The sequence below is a fragment of the Pipistrellus hanaki genome, assembly GCF_964339955.1.
Source record: "Pipistrellus hanaki genome assembly, chromosome: 6".
NCBI classification, from domain to species: domain Eukaryota; kingdom Metazoa; phylum Chordata; class Mammalia; order Chiroptera; family Vespertilionidae; genus Pipistrellus; species Pipistrellus hanaki.
Window position 1 is genome coordinate 6,416,641 of NC_140508.1, and position 24,715 is coordinate 6,441,355.

The 24,715-nt window shown below is 58.5% G+C and overlaps 2 protein-coding genes across 2 annotated transcripts; one reads left to right on the forward strand and one right to left on the reverse strand.

Moving 5' to 3' along the window:
- Positions 1 to 1,167: 1,167 nt before the first annotated feature.
- On the reverse strand, positions 1,168 to 2,198 carry LKAAEAR1 (LKAAEAR motif containing 1). Its single transcript, XM_084887232.1, has 3 exons — positions 1,741 to 2,198; positions 1,430 to 1,552; positions 1,168 to 1,353 (listed from the first exon to the last, which is right to left on the reverse strand). The coding sequence occupies exons 1-3, from the start codon at positions 2,155 to 2,157 to the stop codon at positions 1,294 to 1,296; spliced, it is 600 nt and encodes a 199-aa protein (XP_084743358.1). The 5' UTR covers positions 2,158 to 2,198; the 3' UTR covers positions 1,168 to 1,293.
- Positions 2,199 to 7,243: 5,045 nt separating this feature from the next.
- Positions 7,244 to 15,124, forward strand: OPRL1 (opioid related nociceptin receptor 1). Its single transcript, XM_084886982.1, has 3 exons — positions 7,244 to 7,842; positions 12,676 to 13,031; positions 13,104 to 15,124. The coding sequence occupies exons 1-3, from the start codon at positions 7,256 to 7,258 to the stop codon at positions 13,625 to 13,627; spliced, it is 1,467 nt and encodes a 488-aa protein (XP_084743108.1). The 5' UTR covers positions 7,244 to 7,255; the 3' UTR covers positions 13,628 to 15,124.
- Positions 15,125 to 24,715: the final 9,591 nt, after the last annotated feature.

Genomic DNA, 24,715 nt, shown 5'->3' on the forward strand with positions numbered 1-24,715 from the left:
TGGAGGGGTGCTGTGTGGACGGCATGGCACCCAGCGGAGCTCCAGAGGTCTCGGTTGTAGAGATGAAGAAATGAAGGCCCAGAGAAGCGATGGAATGAAATGTGCTTTTATTAACACATGGACTCATCCTAGGCCCTCAGCACATTCTCAGGAGACAGAACGCTGGGGTCCCCATTGCAGGGAGCTGGGCCAGCGGAGCCAGGGCTGCTGCCGTCCAGGGCATGTCAGGATGTGAGCGGCCATCACTCCCGGATAGAATGCCTCCCTGTCCGTCTCTCCTTCCTCCTGCCTCTTCCTTCCTGAACACCTCCCTCCCACAGCCCTGACAGGACTCCCCACCTCCCCGGAGTTTCCAGACTCCAGCTCCACACACAGTCCTGGGTGTGATCCAGGCCAAAGGCAGCCAGAGCCCAGAGAGGGCGAAGGGTCACCCCGGGGCGGGGCTTGCTGCGGGTGCAGAGGGCCCAGGCCACCTGCAGTGGCCCCCCTTGAGCTGGGCTAGAGAGGGGTAGTGACCACTGAGCAAGCTTCCTTGCCAGACCCCAGCTCTGACCCAGGGGAGTAAAGAATGCACCCCTCCAGGGTCTTTGCACTGCAGCCTAATGGGGGTGGGGAGGGCTCCTGGGGGTGGAGCTTGTGGAGTCCCTGAAGCCGCCAAAGCAGTCTGGGGGTGGTGAGGGGTGAAGGGGGTGGAAGGGGGCTGAGGGAAGTCCTGGGCTCTGCAAACAGCAGGAGTATTCTCCAAGGTCTGTCCAGAAACTTGGAGGCTCTTCAGAATCTAGAAGATTTGCAGGACGTGGGTTCATCCAAATGGGACAGGGCAGTGTCCTTCCGTGTGTGCGCATGTGCGTGTGTGCAGGGAGATGGACAGGGCAGAGGCGGCCGTTCAGATGGAAAGGAAAGCCAGAGGTGCAGGGCCGATCCCCCCTCCCCCCCTCTGGTTCTCCCCAGGACCGCCAGCCACTGCGCCCGAGGGCAGCCTGGCATGTGCAGTCACTTGCTCTCTGAACCCGTGGGGGACCTGCAGCCGGGGGTGCTGGGGCTGCCCTCTCTCCCTGTAGCGGTGCTTGTTGTGAGCCAGGCTCTGTCCCCTCTGCTGCCGGGGGACAGCCTGGGTCTGTCAGGTTAGGGAGTCCCTGTCCCTGTCTACCTGACACCACTCCCTTGCACCTTCCCGCTTTGTGGGAGATGCCGGCTCTGGGCCCCTGCCCCGGGCTGCAGGGAGCAGAGAGACAGGCGTTGGAGAAGAGGACTTTATGCGGGAGGTGGGGGTGCGGCCCCTGCGCCAGGCCGTCAGTGCAGGAAGTTCCTGCTGTCCACCTTCTCCTCCAGGATGGTCTCCACGCGCCTCCGCTGCGGGAGAGGGGCTGGGGCCAGGTGTGCAGGGCGCGGGCGGCCCCCCTCCGCCCCTCCCCGGGCCGGCGGGCACCTCTTGGCGGTCCAGAGGGTCCGGGATGCGCGTGGGCTTCAGCTGCGGCGGCAGGAACAGCTCCAGCCGGATGGCGGCGCGCGCCGACTTCTGTCGCTGGATGAGCAGCGTGATCTCCTCCGCCTGCGGGGCGGCCGTGCGGGGCTCCTGAGCCCGAGCGGCTGCCCGCCGCACCCTCCGCTCCCGCAGGACCCGCACCCTCCGCTCCCGCAGGGCCCCGCACCCTCCGCTCCCGCAGGGAACCCCCTCCCCCCCCTTGGGCCGTCCCCACCCCTTTCCTCCCGGCCCGCCCCCGCGGCCGCCGCCCTGACCCGCATGTAGGTGTAGCGCAACCGCAAGGCGCGCACCCGGCCGCGGGCCTCGGCCGCCTTGAGGACGCCGAGCAGCCGGTCCTGGCGCGCTGCCGCCGGCTCCAGCGACTGCATCCACAGCCGCGGGTCGGGCATCCCGTACCCCAGCTCCGCGGACTCGCGCGGGAAGATGGAGGCGGCCGCACCCACGTCGTCAAGCAGGTCCCCGAAGAGCAGGTGGCGGTGGCGCTGCTGGGGGCTCATGGCCTCCAGCCCCTCCAGGGACAGAGTCCAGCCGGGCGCGGGGGGCTCCCTGGCCCGTGCCCCCTGGGCGCGCTTCTCCCGGGGCGGGGCGCCCGGCGCGCCCCTCCCCGCTCTCCCCCGCGGCTCCCTGCTCGCCGCCTCTGGTGCGGCCGCCGGCATCCCGGGCCCTGGCATCCGGGCCGCTGAGGGAGGAGGACGCCGTCACCGGCCCGGACGCCGTCACCGGCCCGCACGCCGTCCGAGGGCAATGCCGCCCCCTCTAGGCCCCGAAGCTGCCCTAAGCCCGCGCCTCCAGCCTCGGCCCGGGCCAAGCCTAGCAGCACCCTTCAGCCTGTCAGGCCTGCTAGAACTTTCTGTTCTTCTGGGAGTTGCAGGAAAATCCACTCCTGACGGCGGGCTGTTTCTCTGTCCCCCGACAAAATGCTGTGACCCTTGAATTGCCCTCAAGCCCCACCCAAGGTGCAACCAGTGCGACCCTCTCGGAGGCCTGGCAGACCGTCCCTGGCCGACCGTCCCTGTCAGACTGTCCCAGGCAGACCATCCCTGGCCGACCGTCCCTGTCAGACCGTCCCAGGCAGACCGTCCCTGGCAGACCGTCCCTGTCAAACCGTCCCTGGCAGACCGTCCCAGGCAGACCGTCCCTGGCCGACCGTCCCTGTCAGACCGTCCCAGGCAGACCGTCCCAGGCAGACCGTCCCTGTCAGACCGTCCCTGTCAGACCGTCCCTGTCAGACTGTCCCAGGCAGACCGTCCCTGTCAGACCGTCCCAGGCAGACCGTCCCTGGCCGACCGTCCCTGTCAGACTGTCCCAGGCAGACCGTCCCTGGCCGACCGTCCCTGTCAGACCGTCCCAGGCAGACCGTCCCTGGCAGACCGTCCCTGTCAAACCGTCCCTGGCAGACCGTCCCAGGCAGACCGTCCCTGGCCGACCGTCCCTGTCAGACCGTCCCAGGCAGACCGTCCCAGGCAGACCGTCCCTGGCAGACCGTCCCTGTCAGACCGTCCCTGTCAGACCGTCCCAGGCAGACCGTCCCTGTCAGACCGTCCCAGGCAGACCGTCCCAGGCAGACCGTCCCTGTCAGACCGTCCCTGTCAGACTGTCCCAGGCAGACTGTCCCTGTCAGACCGTCCCTGGCAGACCGTCCCAGGCAGACCGTCCCTGTCAGACCGTCCCTGTCAGACCGTCCCTGTCAGACTGTCCCAGGCAGACTGTCCCTGTCAGACCGTCCCTGGCAGACCGTCCCAGGCAGACCGTCCCTGTCAGACCGTCCCTGTCAGACCGTCCCTGTCAGACCGTCCCTGTCAGACCGTCCCAGGCAGACCGTCCCTGTCAGACCGTCCCAGGCAGACCATCCCTGGCAGACCGTCCTAGGCAGACTGTCCCTGTCAGACCGTCCCAGGCAGACCGTCCCTGGCAGACCGTCCCAGGCAGACCGTCCCTGTCAGACCGTCCCTGTCAGACCGTCCCTGTCAGACCGTCCCAGGCAGACCGTCCCAGGCAGACCGTCCCTGGCAGACCGTCCCAGGCAGACCGTCCCAGGCAGACCGTCCCTGTCAGACCGTCCCAGGCAGACCGTCCCTGTCAGACCGTCCCTGTCAGACCGTCCCAGGCAGACCGTCCCTGTCAGACCGTCCCAGGCAGACCGTCCCTGGCAGACCGTCCCAGGCAGACCGTCCCAGGCAGACCGTCCCTGGCAGACCGTCCCAGGCAGACCGTCCCTGTCAGACCGTCCCTGTCAGACCGTCCCAGGCAGACCGTCCCAGGCAGACCGTCCCTGTCAGACCGTCCCAGGCAGACCGTCCCTGTCAGACCGTCCCAGGCAGACCGTCCCTGTCAGACCGTCCCAGGCAGACCGTCCCAGGCAGACCGTCCCTGTCAGACCGTCCCAGGCAGACCGTCCCTGTCAGACCGTCCCTGTCAGACCGTCCCAGGCAGACCGTCCCAGGCAGACCGTCCCAGGCAGACTGTCCCTGTCAGACCGTCCCAGGCAGACCGTCCCTGTCAGACCGTCCCTGTCAGACCGTCCCTGTCAGACCGTCCCTGTCAGACCGTCCCAGGCTGACCATCCCTGTCAGACCGTCCCAGGCAGACTGTCCCAGGCAGACCGTCCCAGGCAGACCGTCCCAGGCAGACCCTTGCTGACAGACCCTCGCTGGCAGACCCTCTGGGCTCCAGGCCTCCAGTGCTGAAGCCCCAGGGGAGGCTCAGAGCCCAATGGACACGGGCTTGCTTCCGGGGAGACCCATCTTCCTGGTCTGCCCCCCCCCCCCCCCCCCCCCCCCCCCCGTTGTCTAGGGAGGAGGGGATAGAGGGGGAGGGCTCACCAGGGTCCATAGGTCTCCCCTCTAGAACTCCTCCCTTCCCGGGTCCAGCCCATAGTGCCCCAGGCCCCAGACCCCGGGCCAGGTCCTGCCCCCCTCCCCTTTCCGACACCCCGTACATTTTGGCTTCGGGAGTCTGAGCCTCCAACGAAGCCTGAACTCACGCGGGCCTGTGACGCGTGGTTGCCCGGCAACGGGGAGCCCCGCCCCTCCCCAAGCCCGGCCTCAGTGAGTGGCCCCTAGCCTGGGGGCGTGGGCAGAACCGTGGTCCGGGTGAGCGGACCCATCGCCACCTGATATGGCAGCGCCCCAGCCTTTTTGTCCCGTGAGCTCTTTCCTGGGGCACCAGGGGCGCTGTGCGGGCGCGCTCCGCCTCCTGCCGGCGCTCTTTGAGGCTAGTTTTGAGGGCAAGTTGAGGACCTTGGCGCTGAGCCCTTTCCTTCCATACTCTTCTATAACCAATTCACATCTCAGTTGATTCTGTAATTTGTTCATGCACTCATCAGTTTATTCTGGAATTCATTAATTCATATGCTCATCCCACAGTTTATAATGGGCCCAAATTAGTGCTTTAAGCCATAATTTGTTCAAGTATCGGTGGCTGCCACAGTGCCTATGCCACTCTCGCCCTCACTCACGGATGTGTCCTGAGGGCCGTTGGCGCTGGGAGTGCAGGACCTGAGCCGCCAGCGGGTAGCACCCAGCTGTGGAGGGGTCTCAGCGGAAGGCCGGGCCTCTCTGCAGGAGGCTGCTCATTGTCCCCCATTGCTGCAAGCTTGCTCTGGCCTCCTGGGTGAGGGTGAACTAGGAGTCTCTGCCCCTACATTCCGAGCTGTGGACCCCACCCCCAGGCTCCACAAAGGACTGTCCATCCCTGCCCCGTCTTTCCATAGAGGTTCCCTGGATGCAGGAGGGACGAGGGTTGGCTGCTGAGACCGTGGGGAGCCTAGCGGGGACAGCTGTAGGAGGTGAGCCTCTTGGGTTCTGAAGTCAGCAGGACCAAGCTTCCCCTGGAGAGGATGGTGCCCATGTGTGTACCGGGCGTCTGAGGTCCTTACCTTCTGCCTGCCTGTTCTCTCATGTCTAACCTTGTGCCGTATGGGTTTGCATGTGTGAGGCTCAGGTGTTTGTGCATCCCTGTGAGTGTCTGTGCCCATGTCTGTGTGTTTCCCATGTGCCTGTTTGCAGACATGTGAGCCTGTATGTTGTGCCCAAGTCCACACGTGTCCCTGAGTCAGCTGCTGCAAAGATACAGAGACAGGTCCTAGGGGACAGCTTGGGATGCTGAGTCCTGAGGCATCTGCTCACACTGCCCTCTTCTGATTCCCCAGATATCCTAGCGACGCTGCACCAGTCACCTAGCAACCACATCCCCAACTTGGAGACGGAGGCTCAGACAGGGTCTGGGATGTGTGGGCAGAGCCTGTGCAGGAAGGCTGACCCCATGACTGGTGGGGCTGACAACTCAGTTGAGGGGTTCCTGACATGGCATGTGAGTCTGGTGTTAGGATGGAGCGTCCCAGTGGGGGCTGGCAGCTGTGTGCTGGCTGAGGCCAGGCCATGAGAGAATGATACTCAGATGTTACCCTGTGGCCCAATTGTGGCGCAGACCTCCTTAGTGTGCCTCAAAGTGACAGAACGACCTGGGTTCAAACCCTGTCTCTGCCACTTTGACAGGTGGCTTCACACCTCTGAGTCCTGATGCTCTCTCTGAACACAAAGGTGATGCTGATAGCGATGCCGGTGTGATGCGGGTGGATGTGTTCATGTGTGTACTGGCTTGGAGCCTGGAGGCATGTGGGGCACACAGCAGGTACACACAGTAGAGTCCAGGTATCCTGCTTGTTGACAAGACTGATCCACCCGAGGCTGGCCAAGAAGGGCACCCTGCCACCTGCTGGCCTGCAGTAGCTCAGCTCCCTTGGGAGCCTCAAACAGGCGCTCTGAGCCCCTCCCAGGCGTCTCTGCATTTGAGACATGGCCCCATAGTTATGTCCCAGTTGTGTGTTTCATGTACACTTCCTGCTGTCTCTGTCCCATGCCGTGCACTTCTTTGTGTCCTTGTGTGTGTGTGTGTATGTGTGTGTTCTTGTGTCTGTGTCCTTGTGTGTGTGTGTGTCCTTGTTGTGTGTGTGTCTGTGTCCTTGTGTGTGTCTCTCTCTGTGTCCTTGTGTGTGTCTGTGTCTGTGTCCTTATGTGTGTCTGTGTCCTTGTGTGTGTGTCTCTCTCTGTGTCCTTGTGTGTGTCTGTGTCCTTGTGTGTGTGTGTGTGTGTGTGCGTGTGTCCATGTGCCTGTTCTGAGTCACAATGTGTTCTTGTGTTTGTCTTTTTGTCTACCTTCCTGTCTACATCTGTGTCCCTATGTCTGTGTCTGAGCTTGGCTCTGTCATTCATCTCTACATGTGTGCCCTGGTCCTTGTATCTGCCCCACCCAGAAAGGGGCTGGCGGCCCCTTTTCTGCAGCCTCTCCTCCAGCCCGCGCAGCCCCGCCCCCTCCGCGGCAGCCTCTCCCGCCTGCTCCGCCTGCTCCTGCGGCTGAGGCTGCTCTGCGTCTGCTGAGGAGGAGCAGCTGCCTCTGCTGCAGCCCAGCCAGACCCCGGCTGCTCGGGCAGGAGCCGCAGCTGCTCGTAGGTCAGGGCCAGGTCTTCACGGCCCCAGCTCCCCGGGGTGCCGAGGTAAGCCCGAGCCACTGGCTGTGGGTGTGGGGTGACCGGCTGTGCTCAGGGCGGGGCGGGCGGAAGCTGTGCTCGGGCCCCCTGTGTCCTTGTCTCAGGTATTCCTGGGCATGTCTGCTCCCTTTTGTGCCTGTGTGCGCAGGAAGGAGGAGGCTTGGGCATGTGTGTGCACGCGTGTCCATGTGTCCCTGTGCCTGTGAGCACACAGGACAGTGCATGCGCAGGAGTCCCTGCGGGGAATCATGTCCCCGTGTATACCTATACCCACACATCCCATGTGGGGGTCTGCAGACCAAATGAAACTGAGCATGTCTGTGCACACATGTTCTCGGTGTGTCCCCGACTGTGCCTCATGTCTGCATATGTGCCTGTGCCTCTGTGTATGCACATTTGTGTGCTGTGTGTCCCTGTATTGGCAGGCATGGATCTGTGCTCTGTGTGTCCCTGTGTGTGCACATTGTGGGCCTGTGTCCCTGTGGGCAGCATGTCCCTCTGGGACTGTGGCTGCCCGGGGGGACTCACGTGTCTGCGGGCCACGCACATGGTGCTGGAGGCCTCAGCTGGGTGGGTGTCAGGCCCGTGGTCACGTGTCCCTGTGCCTCCCAGGTTCCGAGCGGCTGCGCAGGCAGGGCAGCAGCATGGAGTGCCTGTTCCCCACCCCGCCCGGCGAGGCCTACAGCGGGGACCTGCAGGACGGCCTCCTGAGCCCCAACCACAGCCTGCTGCCCCCTGACCTGCTGCTCAATGTCAGCCACGCAGCCTTCCTGCCCCTCGGGCTCAAGGTCACCATCGTGGGACTCTACTTGGCTGTGTGTGTCGGGGGGCTGCTGGGGAACTGCCTAGTCATGTATGTCATCCTCAGGTAAGCTGGGCCCTGCGAAGGCCCCGCCTGGTGAGCCCCACGCAGCTGCCGGGGGGGCTGTGCTGGCCGGCCTGGCTGGTGGCTGGCTGTCCTGGCGTGGAGTGCACAGCTCCTCAGGGGAGGGGCCCTGGGCTGGGGAGAGAGGGAGGCGAGGGACCAGCCTTGGTGTGCCCCAGACAGTCCCCTGACTCCTGACAGATGGTGCTCCCAGCCATGAGGGCTCATGGGCCCTCAGTGACCCCGAGAGGAGCGCTTGCTAGTCCATCCCAAGCTCCTGTTCACGCCTGGCGCTGGGTGGCTCAGCATCGGTGTGCTCAGAATGAGAAAGCTTGTGGGGTCCAGCGGGGTGGCCAGGCTATGAGGCCCCTACACATCACAGGGACAGTGCCGGGGAGGGTATTGGGAGAGTGTGGGGACCGTGGAGGTACAGCATGGAGAGTATGGGGGACATGTGGGGAGATAGCATGCAAAGACAGGATGGGCACCATATAGAGACAGCATGGGAGGGCAGATGTGTGTACACATATGTGAGCACACGCGCACGCACATGTGAGTGCGCATACACCAGAGGGTGCCAAATAGCGTACATGTATGTGCACACACACAACATGTTAACATGTACATGCATGCGCAAATATGACTATATAAATGAATGCACCACTGTGTACATACATGCCCAGTGGTGTAGGTGTACATGTGTGTGCACTTATATGTGCAAGTGGACACACATATGTGCTAATATATAGAAATGTGCACAAGTGCTCACATGTATGTCCAACTGCGCACACATGTACATGTAACCGAGTATGCAATGCACATGGTGTTATGTTGGTGTGTGTGGTGTGCAGGCTCAGATAAGGGAATGGGAGGAATAGTTGCCCCCTTCCCAGTACTGACCACTGTTCCAGGTCTGTCTCTTTAAAAGACGACTTTTTAAGAGCAGTTTTGGTTCACAGCAAAATCTAGAGGAAGGTACAGAGATTTCTTGCACACTCCCCACTCTACACATGCGCAGTCTTCTCCATGGCCAAAGTCCCCACCAGAATAGTACAGTTTCACAATTAATGAACACATTTTGACACATCATCACCCAGAGCCACGGTGTGCACTGCGGCCGCCCTCGGGGTTGCACGTTCTGTGGGGCTGGACAACGTGTAATGACATGTGCCTGCCATCTTAGTACCACACAGAGAAGTTTCCCGGCCCTAAAACCCTCTGCCCCCTTCCCGCCCTCCCCCAGCCCCTGGCCACCGTGCTCTTTTTTCCCTAATATATTTTTTATTACAGAGAGGAAGGGAGAGGGATAGAGAGCTAGAAACATCGATGAGAGAGAAACATCGACCAGCTGCCTCCTGCACACCCTCTACCAGGGATGTGCCCGCAACCAAGGTACATGCCCTTGATTGGAATAGAACCTGGGACCTTTTAGTCCACAGGCCGACGCTCTAGCCACTGAGCCAAACCGGTCTCGGCAGCCACCATGGTCTTTACTGTCTCCACAGCGCTGCCTTCTCCAGATGTCGCACAGCCTTTCAGATTGGCTTCTTCTGCCGGGACCGGTTTGGCTCATGGATAGAGCATCGGCTTAGGGACTGAAAGGTCCCGGGTTCGATTCCGGTTAAGGGCATGTACCTTGGTTGAGGGCATATCCCCAGAAGGGGGTGTGCAAGAGGCAGCTGATCAATGACTCTCTCTCATCGATGTTTCTAACTCTCTCTCTCCCTTCCTCTCTGTACAAAATCAATAAAATATATTAAAAACAAACAAACAAACAAACAAACAAACAAAAACAGATTGGCTTCTTCCACTCAATCATGCATTTCAGTTCCTCCCTGTCTCTTCATGGCCTGACAGCTCATTTGTTTATTTTTATATTTATTTTAAAAATATATATTTTATTGATTTTTTTACAGGAGGATAGAGAGTTAGAAACATTGATGAGAGAGAAACATCAATCAGCTGCCTCCTGCACACTCCCTATTAGAGATGTGCCAGCAACGAAGGTATATGCTCCTGACTGGATCAAACCTGGGACCCTTCAGTCCCCAGGCCGACTCTCTATCCACTGAGCCAAACTGGTTAGGGCTATTTTTTATTTATTAATGTGTGCGTGTGTGTGTGTGTGTGTGTGTGTTTGTGTGAGAGAGAGAGAGAGAGAGAGAGAGAGAGAGAGAGAGAGAGAGACAGACAGACAGACAGACAGACATGGACTTGTTGCTCCACCTATTGATACACTCATTGGTTGATTCCTGTATGTGCCCTGACTGGAGATCGAACCTGCAGCCTTGGCATATTGGGCTGATGCTCTAACCAGCTAAGCTACCTGGCCAGGGAGCTCTTCCTTTTTAGTGCTGAATAACATTCCACTGTCTGATGAACCAGTTTATTTGTCCATCCACCCACGAAAGTTCTTCTTCTCCTTCTCCTTCTCCTTCTCCTTCTCCTTCTCCTTCTCCTTCTCCTTCTCCTTCTCCTTCTCCTTCTCCTTCTCCTTCTCCTTCTCCTTCTCCTCCTCCTCCTCTTTCTCCTCCTCCTCCTCCTCCTCCTCCTCCTCCTCCTCCTCCTTCTCCTTAATTTAAATTCTTTATTGTTTAAAGTATTAAATGTCTCCTTTTTCCCTCATTGACCTCTCCCCACTCACGGAAGTACTTCTTAGTTGTTTCCAACTTTTGGCAATTCTGAATAAAACATCATAAATATTCATGAGCAGGTTTTGTGTGGACATCGGCTTTCAGCTCCTTTGGGCAAACACCAGGGAGCGTGACTGCTGGGTCCCACGAGGCTGTGCAGTGTGTGAGACCACCGAGCTGCCTTCCAGAGCGGCCGCACCGGCTGCGTTCCCACCGGCAGTGAAGGGGTCCCCGCCGCTCCCGTCCTCGCCAGCACTCGGCGGTGTCAGTGCTCTGGGTTTGGCGCTCTGATGGGTGTGCAGTGGACTCTCCTCATTTAACTTCCCTTCCCTGAGAGCTAGGACGCGGAGCATCCTGCCATGTGCTTTTTCACTGTGTTTGTCGTCTTTGGTGAGGTTCTAGCAAGGTGTCTGGCCCATTCCTTACCCAGCTGTCCGTATTCTTACGGTTGAGTATTGGTTCTCTGTGTCTGGATTACAGCCCTGAACCTCGTGTGTCTGACACATTTTCTCTCCTGTCCATGCTGCTCTTCTCAACCCCTTGGCCCTCTTTGCTGCTTACTGGCTCTGTGGTCTTCAGTCAGCCACTTCAATCCTGTGAGCCTGCGTGTCCTCCTGCAGAGAGGAGGCAACAAAAATAGCACTTTGGGAAACTTAAATATGATAAATTCAATGTGAAGAGCGTGGCACAGGACTTTGCCTTTATCATTGTTATGCTGTTGCTATTTGGTCATGAAGTCTTCAGTGCTTATTCTCAATCCCTCTTTATGAGACAAGAGTAAACCTCATATTCCCTTGTGGCAGTGGAATTGACATGGAATACTCTCACCTCTGCTGTTGGCACAACCAACACCATCACCATCTCCACCTCAATCACCACCTTCACCTCAATCACTGCCTCCATCTCCATCACCGCCTCCACCTCCATCACCACCTCCACCTCCACCTCCACCTCCACCTCCGCCTCCACCTCCACCTCCACCTCCACCTCCACCTCCACCTCCACCTCCACCTCCACCTCCATCTTCATCACCGCCTCCACCTTCATCACCATCTTCATCTCTATCACCACCTCCACCTCCATCACCGCCTCCGCTTCCATCACCACCTCCACCTCCACCTTCATCACCGCCTCCATCTTCATCACCATCTTCATCTCTATCACCACCTCCACCGCCATCACTGCCTCCGCCTCCATCACCGCCTCCACCTCCATCACTGCCTCCACCTCCACCATCATCACCACCTCCACCTTCATCACCATCTTCATCTCCATCACCATCTTCATCTCCATCACCACCTCCACCTCCATTACCACCTCCACCTCCACCTCCACTTCCACCTCAGTTACCACCTCCACCTCCACCTCCATCTTCGCCTCCACCTCTGCCTCCACCTCCACCTCCACCTCCACCTCTGCCTCCTCCCTCCCCCACCACCTCCATCACAACCTCTACTTCTGCCTCCACCACCACCTGCACCTCCATCACCACCTCCATCAACACCTCTGCCTCCATCACCACCTCCACCTCTACCTTCATTATCACCTCCAATCACCACCTCCACCTACATCAACATCTCCACCTCCATCACCTCCGCCTCCCCCCTCCACCACCACCTCTGCCTCACTGCCATTGCCGCCTCCATCTCCACTGCCACCTCCACCTCCCCCACTGCCTCCACTTCCATTGCTCCCTCCATCACCATGACCTCCACCACCACTATCGCAGATATTACAACATTCAACAAACATTTCTGAAACGCCATTTCCCCAGCCCGATTCCAGTAGCTTGGATACCATTAGACCTCATTAGCACCATTCCCATCACAGTTGCCATTTCCTGTCTTGATGGCTGGACAACAATGTGGTTTGGGAGGCTGGAGAATTCTGGCAGCTGCAGGGACAGGATTTGATCCACAAAGGGTCTCGGGGGAAACTCTGAAGGAGGAGCAGGCTCTTTTACTCACAATCCTACCCCTTCACGCCAGGCAATGTCAGGTGTGCTCTGCTCCCCGCACACCCACTTTCCCCAGCAGACCTGTCCTAGGCGTGGAACCCTCTTGTGTGCCAGGAAGACTTGCCCCGGGCTCAGTGCCCAGGAGCCTGTGTTTAACAAGGGCCTCAGAGTGGGTGCCCTCCTGGTGGCTTTGCTCCTAGGTCTAGACAGTGGCCAAATGAAGCTGTCCTTTCCCCTCCCCTGCAGGCACACCAAGATGAAGACAGCTACCAACATTTACATCTTCAACCTGGCCCTGGCAGACACCTTGGTGTTGCTGACACTGCCCTTCCAGGGCACAGACGTGCTCCTGGGCTTCTGGCCATTCGGGAATGCCCTGTGCAAGATAGTCATTGCCATCGACTATTACAACATGTTCACCAGCACCTTCACGCTGACCGCCATGAGTGTGGATCGGTATGTAGCCATTTGCCACCCCATCCGCGCCCTCGATGTCCGGACGTCCAGCAAGGCCCAGGCTGTCAATGTGGCCATCTGGGCCCTGGCCTCTGTCGTCGGCATCCCGGTGGCCATCATGGGCTCGGCACAGGTCGAGGATGAAGGTCAGTCGGGTGGTCCCTCCTGCCCAGGGCCATGTTTCCTGGCTCCACCTGACCCTGCTTCTCTCCCTGCAGAGATTGAGTGTCTGGTGGAGATCCCCACCCCGCAGGACTACTGGGGCCCCCTGTTTGCTGTCTGCATCTTCCTCTTCTCCTTCATCATCCCCGTGCTCATCATCTCCATCTGCTACAGCCTCATGATCCGGCGGCTGCGGGGTGTCCGCCTGCTCTCCGGCTCCCGAGAGAAGGACCGGAACCTACGGCGCATCACTCGGCTGGTGCTGGTGGTGGTGGCGGTGTTCGTGGGCTGCTGGACGCCAGTCCAGGTCTTCGTCCTGGTCCAAGGCCTGGGAGTCCAGCCGGGCAGTGAGACGGCGGTGGCCATCCTACGTTTCTGCACAGCCCTCGGCTACGTCAACAGCTGCCTCAACCCCATCCTCTACGCCTTCCTAGATGAGAACTTCAAGGCCTGCTTCCGCAAGTTCTGCTGCACGTCTGCACTGCGCCGGGAGGGGCCGGGGTCTGAGCGTGTGCGCAGCACGACCAAGGATGTGGCCCTCGCCCACAAGACCTCAGAGACGGTGCCGAGGCCTGCATGACTAGGCGTGGACCTGCCCATGGTGCCCGTCAGCCCGCAGAGCCCGTCCACACCCAACACAGAGCTCACCCAGGTTACTGCTCTCTAGGCTGATGACCACCTGACCCCCGAGCATCACCGGACTCTGGAGCTTCCCTGTGACCCCAAGGGCCCGGTGACACCATGGGACCATTGCTTAGGGTTGCCCCATGGCCCCAGGCACACTGACCCACTCCTCCGGGATGGGGGAAGGATGTGAAAGAACTCACCAGTGAGTGAGCCTGGCCAGAGCTCACGGACACCCACGATCCATGGGACTCCAGGCCTCCCCTCTGCCGCACCCGCAGGCCTGGCGGGCCCCCTGGAGGCGGAGCAGCAGTGTGTGCAGCCTGAGGCCCTGTGCTGTGCGCGGTCTGCGTGAGGGCAGTGGGACTGGCCCAGAGCTGGGAGCTGCTGACATGGACTTGCCCGAGAGTCACTGGTGCCGCCTCCGGGTCCCCCACGTCCACGTCCCTCCAGCCCTCAAGGAGCTCTTTCCCCAGACGCTCCGTGGGCTGATGCGCTGCAGCCGCGGGGCCACGTGTGCAGGCCGGCTTGGCCTGTGGGTGGGCGGGGCCATTGCAGGCTGCTCCGTCTGCCATTCGAAGTGGCCCTGTGTACCTGGTCTTGACTGTTTGATGCTGAGGGCCGCAGGATGCTGTGTCCTCCTGGGGCTCTCTTCCTCTCAGTCTCTCCTTTGCTTGAAATCAGAGGTCCCCAGCTGTGCTGCTGGGAGGACCCTGCACCCTCCGTAGGTCCGAGTGGCCTTGAAAGGGTGGCAGTGGGATGGGTTTTGCTCTGCACCTGCAGTGACTGACCCACTGCTTCATTTCCAAGCCTCCAGGTGTCTCTGGGGGACACCTGAACTCCTGGTGCCAAACCAGAGGGTAGTTTCACCTTTGGAACTGGTGATGCCGGAGAACCCTCTGGGCTGCGGGCGCCGGTGGGGGTGGGGCCCTAGTGTGGTCACCAGCCTGCAGACGGAAGCTGGAGCTTGGTGACTTTGCAACTAGTCCTGCAACGTTGACAAGATGATTTGCCTCCGCCCGTGAGCTGAGTCGCAGCCCTGGGTCATGTGACTTAAGCACCTGGGGAGCAAGGACCTGCTGGCCGGCTGCGGCGCCCTGGCCCTTAGGGCTGAGCCTCCACAGGCGCCTTCTTGCTGAGACAGACTTGTGAATGTGTGCCTGTGCCCCCTGTGCCCATGTACTTATGCATGTGCCACTCGAGCTCTGCCTGCGACCGCCTGAGCCTCCCGCCCCACCCCCAGGCGCACTCCTCCTGCAGTGTGGGCTGTGGGGTAGCTTCTCTGGGACTAGCATGTGTGGTCCTCCCACCTGGCCGAGCTCCTTGGCCTCCCCGCGCCCCTCCCCCGCCTGCCCCCACATCGGGACGGGGTGCAACTAGTCCATGTGGTGGATTGTTACCTTCTATTCAGCACAAATAGTTTCTCCATAAACAGCAGCCTGCATCTCTCCTGTGGATCCAGTGTGCGTGTGTGTGTGTGTGTGTGTGTGGGGGGGGGGGTCCTCCCACATGGGTGTGGCTCTCAGCACCAGCCCTGCTCTCCTTCCGGGAGCAGCTCTGAGGGATGTGAGGCGACCTAGAGCTGAAGTGCTTGGTCAAGGCCACTGGGCCAAGGTGCGTTTTTTAAAATTACTTTTTTGATTAAGGTATTAAGGTGCGGTTTTATACAAGTTTCAATGACCGGCACTTTGCTGCTAAAACAAAAATTTAGCATCGAGGGGAAGTGAGGGAGGAACGGCGGCCAGGCAGAGGCCTGGGGGCGGTGCGCCGTCAGGCGCCTCCCCAGCACATCGCTGCGTGTCCAGGCGACTCCACAGAGACCGCGCTGACCGCAGGAGCAGCGGGCCAGGCGGGCGTGAGGGGTGGGCAGTGCCAGGGACCTCCAAAGTGGGCCATCTCCCCCAGCTCCAGGGCCCCACCTCCTCCTGGCCTCACCTCCATCCCTGATCCCCAGGCCCCACCCACCCCCACCTCCTCCCACATTCAACCCGACTGCTCCCCACCCCCTTCCCCATTATAGTTCTGATGTCCCCACATTCACCTCCATCTCAGGCCGCACCTCTCAGCCCCCCAACCCCCTGACCCAGGCTGCAGCCCAGCCCCTGGTCTGTTCTGGGCTCCTTGAAGCTCCCCCTTCTCACCTGAGCCCAAAGGCTGACCCCCTGTGCGGCTTTGGGGGTGGCCCACTCTGCGAAGGTGCTACTGGGGTTGGACTCAGTTTGAGCGTTGCCCATCAGGGCTGCTGTGGCCCTGGGCCGCCTTGTCAGGGGAGCCGGGGTGGGTGGTGGGTCGGGGCAATGGCTGTGGGATTGGGGACCAGAGGGGAGGCCGGCTTCTCCCTGGGACCAGGAGCCCAGAGCACGCGGACCCTCCCTGTCCGTGTCTCCATGGAGGTGGGAGGCCGGCATTCTCCTCCCAGGCCGCATGCCCTGGGGTAGGGTCTGGAGAGGGTCTGCCGGCCCCTGCATCTTGGGGGCCCTGGCTCCCAGGTCCTGAGGCCTCCCTGCTGAGGGGTGTGGGGTGGGCGGGGCTGTGTGCCGTCCTGGGGACTGCTCTCCTGTGAAGCCTCCGCGGGAGAGGTCGGGGGCGCTCTGCCCGCTGTGGCTGGAGGGCAGCTGGGCAGGAGGGCTCACCCCTGCTCTGCTGCCTTTGTCTATTCACTCCCACCGGGGTCTCACACCGATTCTGTCCTTCACCGCACCCCTGCTCTCGTGCGTCTTGGGGTCTCGGGGCCTCCCCTCCAGGAACTGGGGGTGGGGGCACAGAATGTGCAAATCACGCCGCTGCCTCAGGTGTGACTGTGACGCAAGAGGGAGAGGCAGAGAGTGGGTGCCGGCCTGCGGCGGCCAGCTTTGGTGCTGCGCTTTGAGTGGAGAGAACGGCCCCCCCCCCCCCCCCCCCCGCTGGCCCTGCGGATCCTCACCGTGGTGATGGCCACGCAGCCCTGGGAGGGCCTCTGCACTGAGCCCCTGGAAGCTGCTCTCAGGTTCCGACCCAAAGCGTCGGGCAGGCCCCCCGGAGGCTCGCGAGGTGCCGGGCGGCAGCACACAATGTCTCCGCGGTTCGGTTTCCCGTCTGAGCGAGGGCCACGCCAGCGAGCACTGCCCAGGCCCCGCCCAGCGCCGCAGCGCGCTGTCCAGGGGGAATCGCCTTGTTCGTTGGCGGAGGGTCTTGCCTCAACCAACCGACCGACCGCGATGGAAACCAGTGCGCTGCCGGGAGGCTGCGCACCGCAGTGTGCCTGCCGCAGGAGGGAGGCCTTTCAGGCTGAGAGAGGGTGTGGGCCTGGGCTCTTGGCTCAGACACGCAGGACCATGTGACCAGGCGGAGTAGAGTTGGGTGAGGAGTCAGTCCTGCCCCTGGCCACCTCAGAGGGTGGCAATAGTGGGTCCTGAGAAGCGCGGACGGCCTGCCGGGAGCTTGTGCCATGGGGACGGAAAGCGGCCTGCGCACTGAGGGCGGAGCTGGGCGCCCAGAGCCCTGCTGTGGAGCCGGCGGGGCGCGGCGCCAGGCCCCAGCTTGGGCTTCGGGGACCGCCCCTCCCACCGGGGAGACGGCCGGAGCAGCCAGACGCCGTGTCCCCACCTGACCCAGTGTGGCCAAGGCCCCGGGCCACGCCTGGAGGAGAGGGCCTGTCCGAGTGGCCGATGCCCGCTCTGGACTGAGGGACCCAAACGTCCTGGCCGGAGGGTCCGAAGTCCAGAGCAGGACACGAGGGGCCGCGGGCTGCTGCCGGAGGGCCCCGGGGGCATGGCCTGGCGGGAGGAGCTCGGGGCTGGCGCACAGTGGGAGCAGAGGGAGCATGGGGTTTCGTGGCCTCAGGTTGAAGTGTGTGAAGGTTGCTGCCGGAGGGAGGCACCCTCAGCCTGGGGGCCTCACCCGGACCCTGCTGTGCCCCGGCCTCCAGGGGAGCTGCCCAGGGTCCCGCCGGCTTTGTGCCTGCGGCCCCTCGGCTGGTCTGGGTAACGCAGCCTGGTGGGCCCCACTGTGCGCCAGGCCGGGCGGGGCTGGGGCCGCACCTCTGTCCAGGGCTTACGAGAGGCTGCTCTGCTATCACCTGGCCGCTGTGGGCGAGGGGTGGTGGCCTCCGCTCCGAGTCCTGCTGGTGGCTCTGTCTGAAGGACTGAGTGAGACGGGGAAGGGAGTGGTGCCGGGGCCCAGGAACCCCCTTATCCGGGCCCCTTCACCTCGCGCCAGCCTCCCGGAGCCCTGGCTGGGTCTGGGACCCCCATGGGCCACGCATGCTCAGTGGTGGGTTTGGAAGGGAGGGGCTGGCACCCAGTGGAAGGAGCTTTCTGCAGGAGAGAAAGACCTGGCAGAAGCAGGTTTCGGTCTTGGGGTTGCCATAGCAACGCAGGCCTCCCACACAGATGTGGGCATGGTGTCCTGCCTGGCGCTGAGTGTGGCAGCCACAGGGCCTCAGGGCTGTGCTGACGCAGGGGAGGCGTGGGCCTGTCAGAGCTCACTGCCTTGCCTGGGACCTCAGTCTCTGTCAAGGTACAAAATGCGGTCAGCACAGGGGTGGGAGGGCCTTCGTCTGGCCTCCTGGTGGGTCCTGCAGTGTCTGTAGGGACAGTCCTGGGACCTGGGTCCATGGCCACCATTGCTTTTGGTGCCTGGGGAAGGACAGAGGTTTGAATCTAGACTGCCCCCCCCCCCCCCCCCCCCCGCAATTTTGGCTTCAGTGTGTCATCAAGCTGTGACATCAGCCGGGAGCAGAGAGGTGGGCCCGCAGTCGGGGCGCCGCCTGCATGGTGAGCTCCCCTGTGCGGATGCGGAGTCAGCAGTACTGGCACCGTGTGAGGGGCAGGCACCAGAGGGGCTAGGCCACCTTGGGAAGGACCAACGCAGTCGGTCAGTCTGGGAGGCTCTGATGGGAGATCCTGGTCGGCAGGGGCTGTGGCACCAGGAGTGGCCAGTGGCTGGAGGTGAGTGTGTGTGGCACAGGCAGTGCCTCAGGGCCCTCTCCCAGGAGGCCTGTGGGTCAGCTCTGCCAGCAGGAGCAGCCTTGCCCCAGGCGGAGAGACAGCAGGTCTCCTCCTGCCTCCCACCTCCTGCTTCCGCCTCACGGTTCTGCACAATACAGCCCAAGCCTGACCCCCAGTGGCCAGTTCTGAGCACTGCGGCAGAGGGCCGGAGAGTTGGCCCAGCAGGTGACCCAGCCCAGGCCTATCGCCCCTTCTTGAACACCGAAGGAGCTCTGGGTCTTGGTTTGTGGCCTCTGAGGGATCAGGGACAAGTGGGTCCCTGCGCCTAAGGAGGAGTGTTCTGGATTTGATGTTTGTAACTCTGGAGGCTTGTCTGTGACAGGCCCTCCCAATGGGAGTCAGGGCAAGGTGGCCTCTGAGCTGTGTCTCTGGGGTGAGTAGGGGGGCAGGGAGGTGAGGAACAGGGGAGAGGGGGAGAGAGGCTGCTGGGAGAACTGGAATTGAACCCAGGCTGACACTTTATCCACTGAGCCAAACCAGCGAGGGCACCTGCCCACATCTGGAATTGGAGTGCCGCCATCCGGGTGTGAGAGGGAAGCTCAGGTTGTTTTGAAGCCACCAGGTCTCACGCAGTGACTGGGTCTTGGTTTGTGGCCTCTGAGGGATCAGGGACAAGTGGGAAGAGGGCCCTGAGGCGCTGCCTGTGCCACACACACTCACCTCCAGCCACTGGGCACAGTGACTGCTTGAGACCTGGTGGCTTCAAAACAACCTGAGCTTCCCTCTCACACCCGAACGGCAGCACTCCAATTCCAGATGTGGGCAGGTGCCCTCGCTGGTTTGGCTCAGTGGATAAAGTTTGGGCTTTTCCCTAAAGGTAGTGAACAGCCACCACCAGCTAAATAACTTCCTCAGAAAACGCCGAGACACATTTTTGAAGGTAACCGGGACCCTCATCTCAAAGGCTGTGCGGGTCCCCCTGCAGGTCGTGCGGAGGACTGCGCGGAGTGTTGAGGGCAGAGCGTTCTCAGTGTGTCCTGGACTGGTGACACCATCTAGCCCGCAGGCGGCAGGGGAGCGGTGTTCTGGGGGCCCTGGGTCCAGGCGTGTGCACTGTTTGTGGGTGGGCCACAGGGTGGGTGTCCCAGGACAGATGCCCACAGATGCCCAGCGAGACGCAGAGCAGGAAGGACCTCTGCGGGTGGACTCTGCGATGCAGGGGCAGGTCTCAGCGGGGACAGGGCGGCTGTCTGGCCAGCACCTCTGTGCAGTGGGGCCGGAGGCGTCTGGCTGAGCCTGGTCTCTGGGCGGCGCAGGAGGCAGGAGGAGGGCTGGGAGCCGGAGGGCTGCATCCATCCTCTCCCACATGCCTGTTCTGGCTCCACTCTCCTCCTGTGGGGACCCTCTGCTTGTCTCTGTCCTGGGCGAGGCCTGGGGGCTGGAGGGTCTCGATCTTGGTCCGCAGCCACGGCCACACTGCCTCCTTCACCACCAGAGGGTGGCAGCATCTCCTCGCATTTGCCTACTGGGACAGCTGCAGGGCTTCTTGGGGTGCTGAGACTTGCTGGGGGCCAGTGACACCCCTGTGGGAAGGGCTGACACAGAAGGAAGAGGCAACCTATTGCTCCCAGCTCCTGACCCCCAGCACTGAGAACCTCCTGGTGGGCTCCAGCCCAGGCCCCATAGTCAGAACCTCTGGATTGGCAACTGAAGCAGGAATCCAAACATGATTATTTAAATATTTTAATATATTTTGTTTTTCCTTTTGGGGAAGGAGCAATAGGTCATACTTGCAGAGCAGAGTCAGACAGAAAAGCCAGGGACCTGTGAAAGGGAAATGTCTGTCCCTGTCGTCCCCATCAGCCTCCGTCTGCCGAAGGGCCCCCTGGGCTGTGCGCATGCTGGCCTCTCTCCACAGAGCTCATACCCCTATCCGTGGACGGGGGTTGTCTCCCACTTTTTTTGCATAGATGACAGTAATAGTGATGTCCTTGAATATGTGCACTTCCCAGTGGTGAGTGTACAGTGACTATGGCCTTGTGAGCTCACCCCATACTGGCCCACAGAAGTGGATGGAGTATTTTGTCCCCAACACCCTTTCAACATGTCTGTGTTGCATCTTTGTCTGTGTTGCAACATGTCTTTGCATCTTTGACAATAAGGGTTAAAAGAGAAACTCTGAGGGAACCCAGATAGTGGCATAGGTAAAAACACCTGAACTTGCCGAGGCTGGTTTGGCTCAGTGGATAGAGTGTCAGCCTGCAGACTGAAGGGTCCCAGGTTCGATTCTGATCAAGTGCATGTGCCTTGGTTGCAGGCACATCCCCAGTGTGGGGTGTGCAAGAGGCTCTCTCTCATCGATGTTTCTCTCTATCCCTCTCCCTTCCTCTCTGTAAAAAAATCAATAAAATATATTAAAACAAACAAACAAAAAACAAAAACAAAAACAAAAAAACACCTGAACTTGCTGCCTCACACAACCACTTAAAAACTACAATTAAAAGACAAGACAGGTATCATCCAGAACCACAGGAAGGCTGGCTGAGTGGAAATTCTACAACTAGTAGGAAAGAGAAAGACTTGGAGGAGGAACGGAGGTGCAGAAGTGCAGAGGTACGGAGGCACGTGCGTGGAAAGGGCTGGCAACTGAGTACGCTGTTGTCTTTTTCAATCAGGAGGGAGACACTAACTCCCGACTGCTCTGAATTACAGTTCTGGGTGGAACTCTGGGAATCCAGACTCATATGGGGAGAAACTGGACTGTCTGGTATCGGGTGGAACTCGAGGACAGCTTTCTCTCAGAGGTGCTTCAGTGATTAGTGTTCCTGCATGGTGCTGTGGAGCACAGAGACACGGGACTTCTTCCAGGCAGGGTCAGCCATTGCTGTTTGCTCCACCCAGGTAATTACCTGAGATCCCACCCCACTTAATTTGTGTGCAGAGGCTTTTGCATATGAATGGCCTGGCCCTTTGCAATCTGAAATCTAACGTACTGCAGCTGGGTTAAAGAGCCCAGAGCTTTCAAAAGAAGACCCAAGGCTGGACAGCAGCTTGCATTGCTTCACAGGTGGGCCTCATCTAGGCACCTCCAAACCCCAAAGAGAAGGAATCTGCAGATATCTCTGCAGATATCACCTGGTGGGTGGCCTCTCTTCTTGGAGAGCCAAGAGCCAATGTGCCAAGTGGTCAGAGAGAGACCATCCAGACTACAACTCCTCAGATCCATAAGGGACACACTCAGGGAGCAGACTCAGGGAGCACCAAAGCCCCAGTGAAGCAAGTCTTGCCCCATAAGGGTGTCTCCAGCACAGAAGTTTTCCCAGTGTAGACACAGCTGATCTTCACAGCCAATTGGCCTGGAGGTCAATTCCTCCCAGCGATACCAACAACAATCAAGGCTTAACTACAAGAAGACTGTGCACACAGCCCACAAAGAGGTGAACCAAGAGCGCCCACCACAGGTAATTAGGAAGGCTGAGCCACTGGGCTCTATAGGACATCTAGCACACAAAGACACTCTATCAACACAGGGAAGCAGCCAAAATTCAGAGACGAAGAAACAGGTCACAGTGAAAGAAATGGAGGAAAGCAAACTATTGGAAATAGAGTTAAAAACCATGGTTATAATGTTATTCAAGAATCTTTTAGCCGAAACAAGTTTGGCTCAGTATCGGCCTGCGGACTGAAAGGTCCCAGGTTCAATTTCGGTCAAGGGCATGTACCTTGGTTGTGGGCACATCCACAGAAGGGGGTGTGCAAGAGGCAGCTGATTGATGATTCTCTCTCAACAATATTTCTAACTCTCTATCGCTCTCTCTCTCTGTAAGAAATCAATAAAATATATGAAGAAAAGAATCTTTTAGAAACTGCTGATAAATTTAGTGAGAGCCTTGAGAATATGAAAAAGGACCAACTAAAAATTAAGCATACAATGATTGAAATAAAGAATAATATACAGAGATCAACAGGAGACTAGAGGATCCCAAGAATCAAGTAAAAGTAAAAGATTTGAAATATGAAGAAGCAGAAAACACCCAACTGGAAAAGCAAAAAACAAAAAGAACCTAAAAATATGAAGACAGTGTAAGGAGCCTCTGGGACAACTTCAAGTGTACCAACATCCTAATTATGGGGGTACCAGAAGAAGAGAAAGAGCTAGATATTGAAAAGCTATTTGAAGAAATAATGACAGAAAACTTCCCCTATCTGATGAAAGAAATAGATTTACAAGTCCAGGAAATGCAGAGAACCCCAAACAAAAGGAATCCAAAAAGGACCACACCAAGACACATCATAATTAAAACTCCAAGGGCAAAAGACAAAGAGAGAATCTTGAAAGGAGCAAGAGAAAAACAGTTAGTTACCTACAAGGGTGCACCCATACAACTGTCAGCTGATTTCTCAACAGAAACTATGCAGGCCAGAAGGGAGTGGCAAGAAATATTCAAAGTGAGGAATAGCAAGAACCTACAACCAAGATTACTCTACCCAGCAAAGCTATCATTTAGAATTGAAGGTCAGATAAAGAGCTTCTCAGATAAGAAAAAGCTAAAGGAATTCATCACCATCAAACCAGCATTATATGAAACGTTGAAAGGTATTTTTTAAGAAGAGGAAGAAGAAGAAAAAGATAAAGATAAAAATTATGAACAACAAAGTGACAACAAATACATATCTATCAACAAGTGAATCTAAAATTAAAGTGAATAAAAAATCTGATGGACAGAATAAATTGATGAATATAATTGGATCAGGGGCATAGAAAGGGAATGGACTAACAATTCTTAGGGGAAAGGGGTGTGGGGTGTGTGGAAAGAGACTGGACAAAAATTGTACACCTATTGATGAGGACAGTGGGTGGGGGGTAAGGGCAAAAGGTGGGGTGGAAACCGGTGGATGGAAGCTATTGGGGGGAAAAAGAGGAAAAACTGTAATAATCTGAACAATAAAAATTTATTTAAAAAAAGAGAAACTCTGCATCTTAAAATTAGTGTCTTCTACCATGAGTCAGATAGGACGACTCTTGACACATGTTTTTCATTGAATTGTTGGACTTTGTCTTGGTTTTTTGTACAGACTCTTTATATAGGAAGGCTTTATCCCTAAATATTTATCCTTGTTTGTTATTTTACTCTTGTCTTTGTTTAAAGTAGTTTTGCTGTGTAGAAATTTTTTATTATGTAAGGTAATTAATCTTTATGGTGTGAACTTTGTGAGCTCATAATATTGTCCTCATGTTCTCTTCTAGTACTTTATGATTATCTTAAATGCTTTTTTTTTTTTTTTTTAAATCAAGTTAGGATTTATCTATATATATATAAACTAGAGGCCTGGCATATAAAATTTGTGCACAGGGGGTGGAGTGGGGGGTTATCCCTCAGCCCACCCTGCACCCTCTCCAATCTGGGATTCCTCGAGGGATGTCTGACTGCCCGTTTAGGTCTGATCCCGGCCTAAATGGTCAGTCGGACATCCCTCTCACAATTCAGGACTGCTGGCTCCCAACTGCTTGCCTGCCTGCCTGCCTTCCTGCCCCTAACTGCTTCTGCCTGCCAGCCTGATAACCCCCTAATCACTCCCATGCCAGCCTGATTGATGTCTAACTGCTCCCCTGCTAGCCTGTTTGCCCCCAACTTCCTTCTGCCAGCTTGGTCACCCCTAACTGCCCTCCTTTGCAGGTCTGGTCCCTCTCAACTGCCCTCCCTTGCAGGCCTGATGCCTCCTAACTGCTCTCCCCTATTTGCCTGATTACTCACAACTGCCCTCCCTTGCAGGCCTGGTCCCTCCCAACTGCTCTCCCCTGCTGGCCATCTTGTGGTGGCCATCTTGTGTCCACAGGGGGGCAAGATCTTTTTTTTTTTTCTTTCTTTTTTTTTTTTAAAATATATTTTATTGATTTTGTACAGAGAGGAAGGGAGAGAGATAGAGAGTTAGAAACATTGATGAGAGAAAGTCATCGATCAGCTGCCTCTTGCACACCCCCCACTGGGGATATGCCCGCAACCAAGGTACATGCCCTTGACCGGAATCGAACCCGGGACCCCTCAGTCCCCAAGCCGACGCTCTATCCACTGAGCCTAACCGGTCTTGGCAGGGGGGCAGGATCTTTGACCACA

Bases quoted from the DNA above. Each gene is read 5' to 3' on its own strand.
- LKAAEAR1 (XM_084887232.1), bottom strand. From the start codon at position 2,157: ATGCCAGGGCCCGGGATGCCGGCGGCCGCACCAGAGGCGGCGAGCAGG. The intron at 1,553-1,740 runs GTCAGGGCGGCG...GCCGCCCCGCAG, and splicing joins TGCGCTACACCTACATGCGG to GCGGAGGAGATCACGCTGCT. The intron at 1,354-1,429 runs GTGCCCGCCGGC...CCTCTCCCGCAG, and splicing joins ACCCTCTGGACCGCCAAGAG to CGGAGGCGCGTGGAGACCAT.
- OPRL1 (XM_084886982.1), top strand. From the start codon at position 7,256: ATGTGGGGGTCTGCAGACCAAATGAAACTGAGCATGTCTGTGCACACA. The intron at 7,843-12,675 runs GTAAGCTGGGCC...CCTCCCCTGCAG, and splicing joins GTCATGTATGTCATCCTCAG to GCACACCAAGATGAAGACAG. The intron at 13,032-13,103 runs GTCAGTCGGGTG...CTCTCCCTGCAG, and splicing joins GGCACAGGTCGAGGATGAAG to AGATTGAGTGTCTGGTGGAG.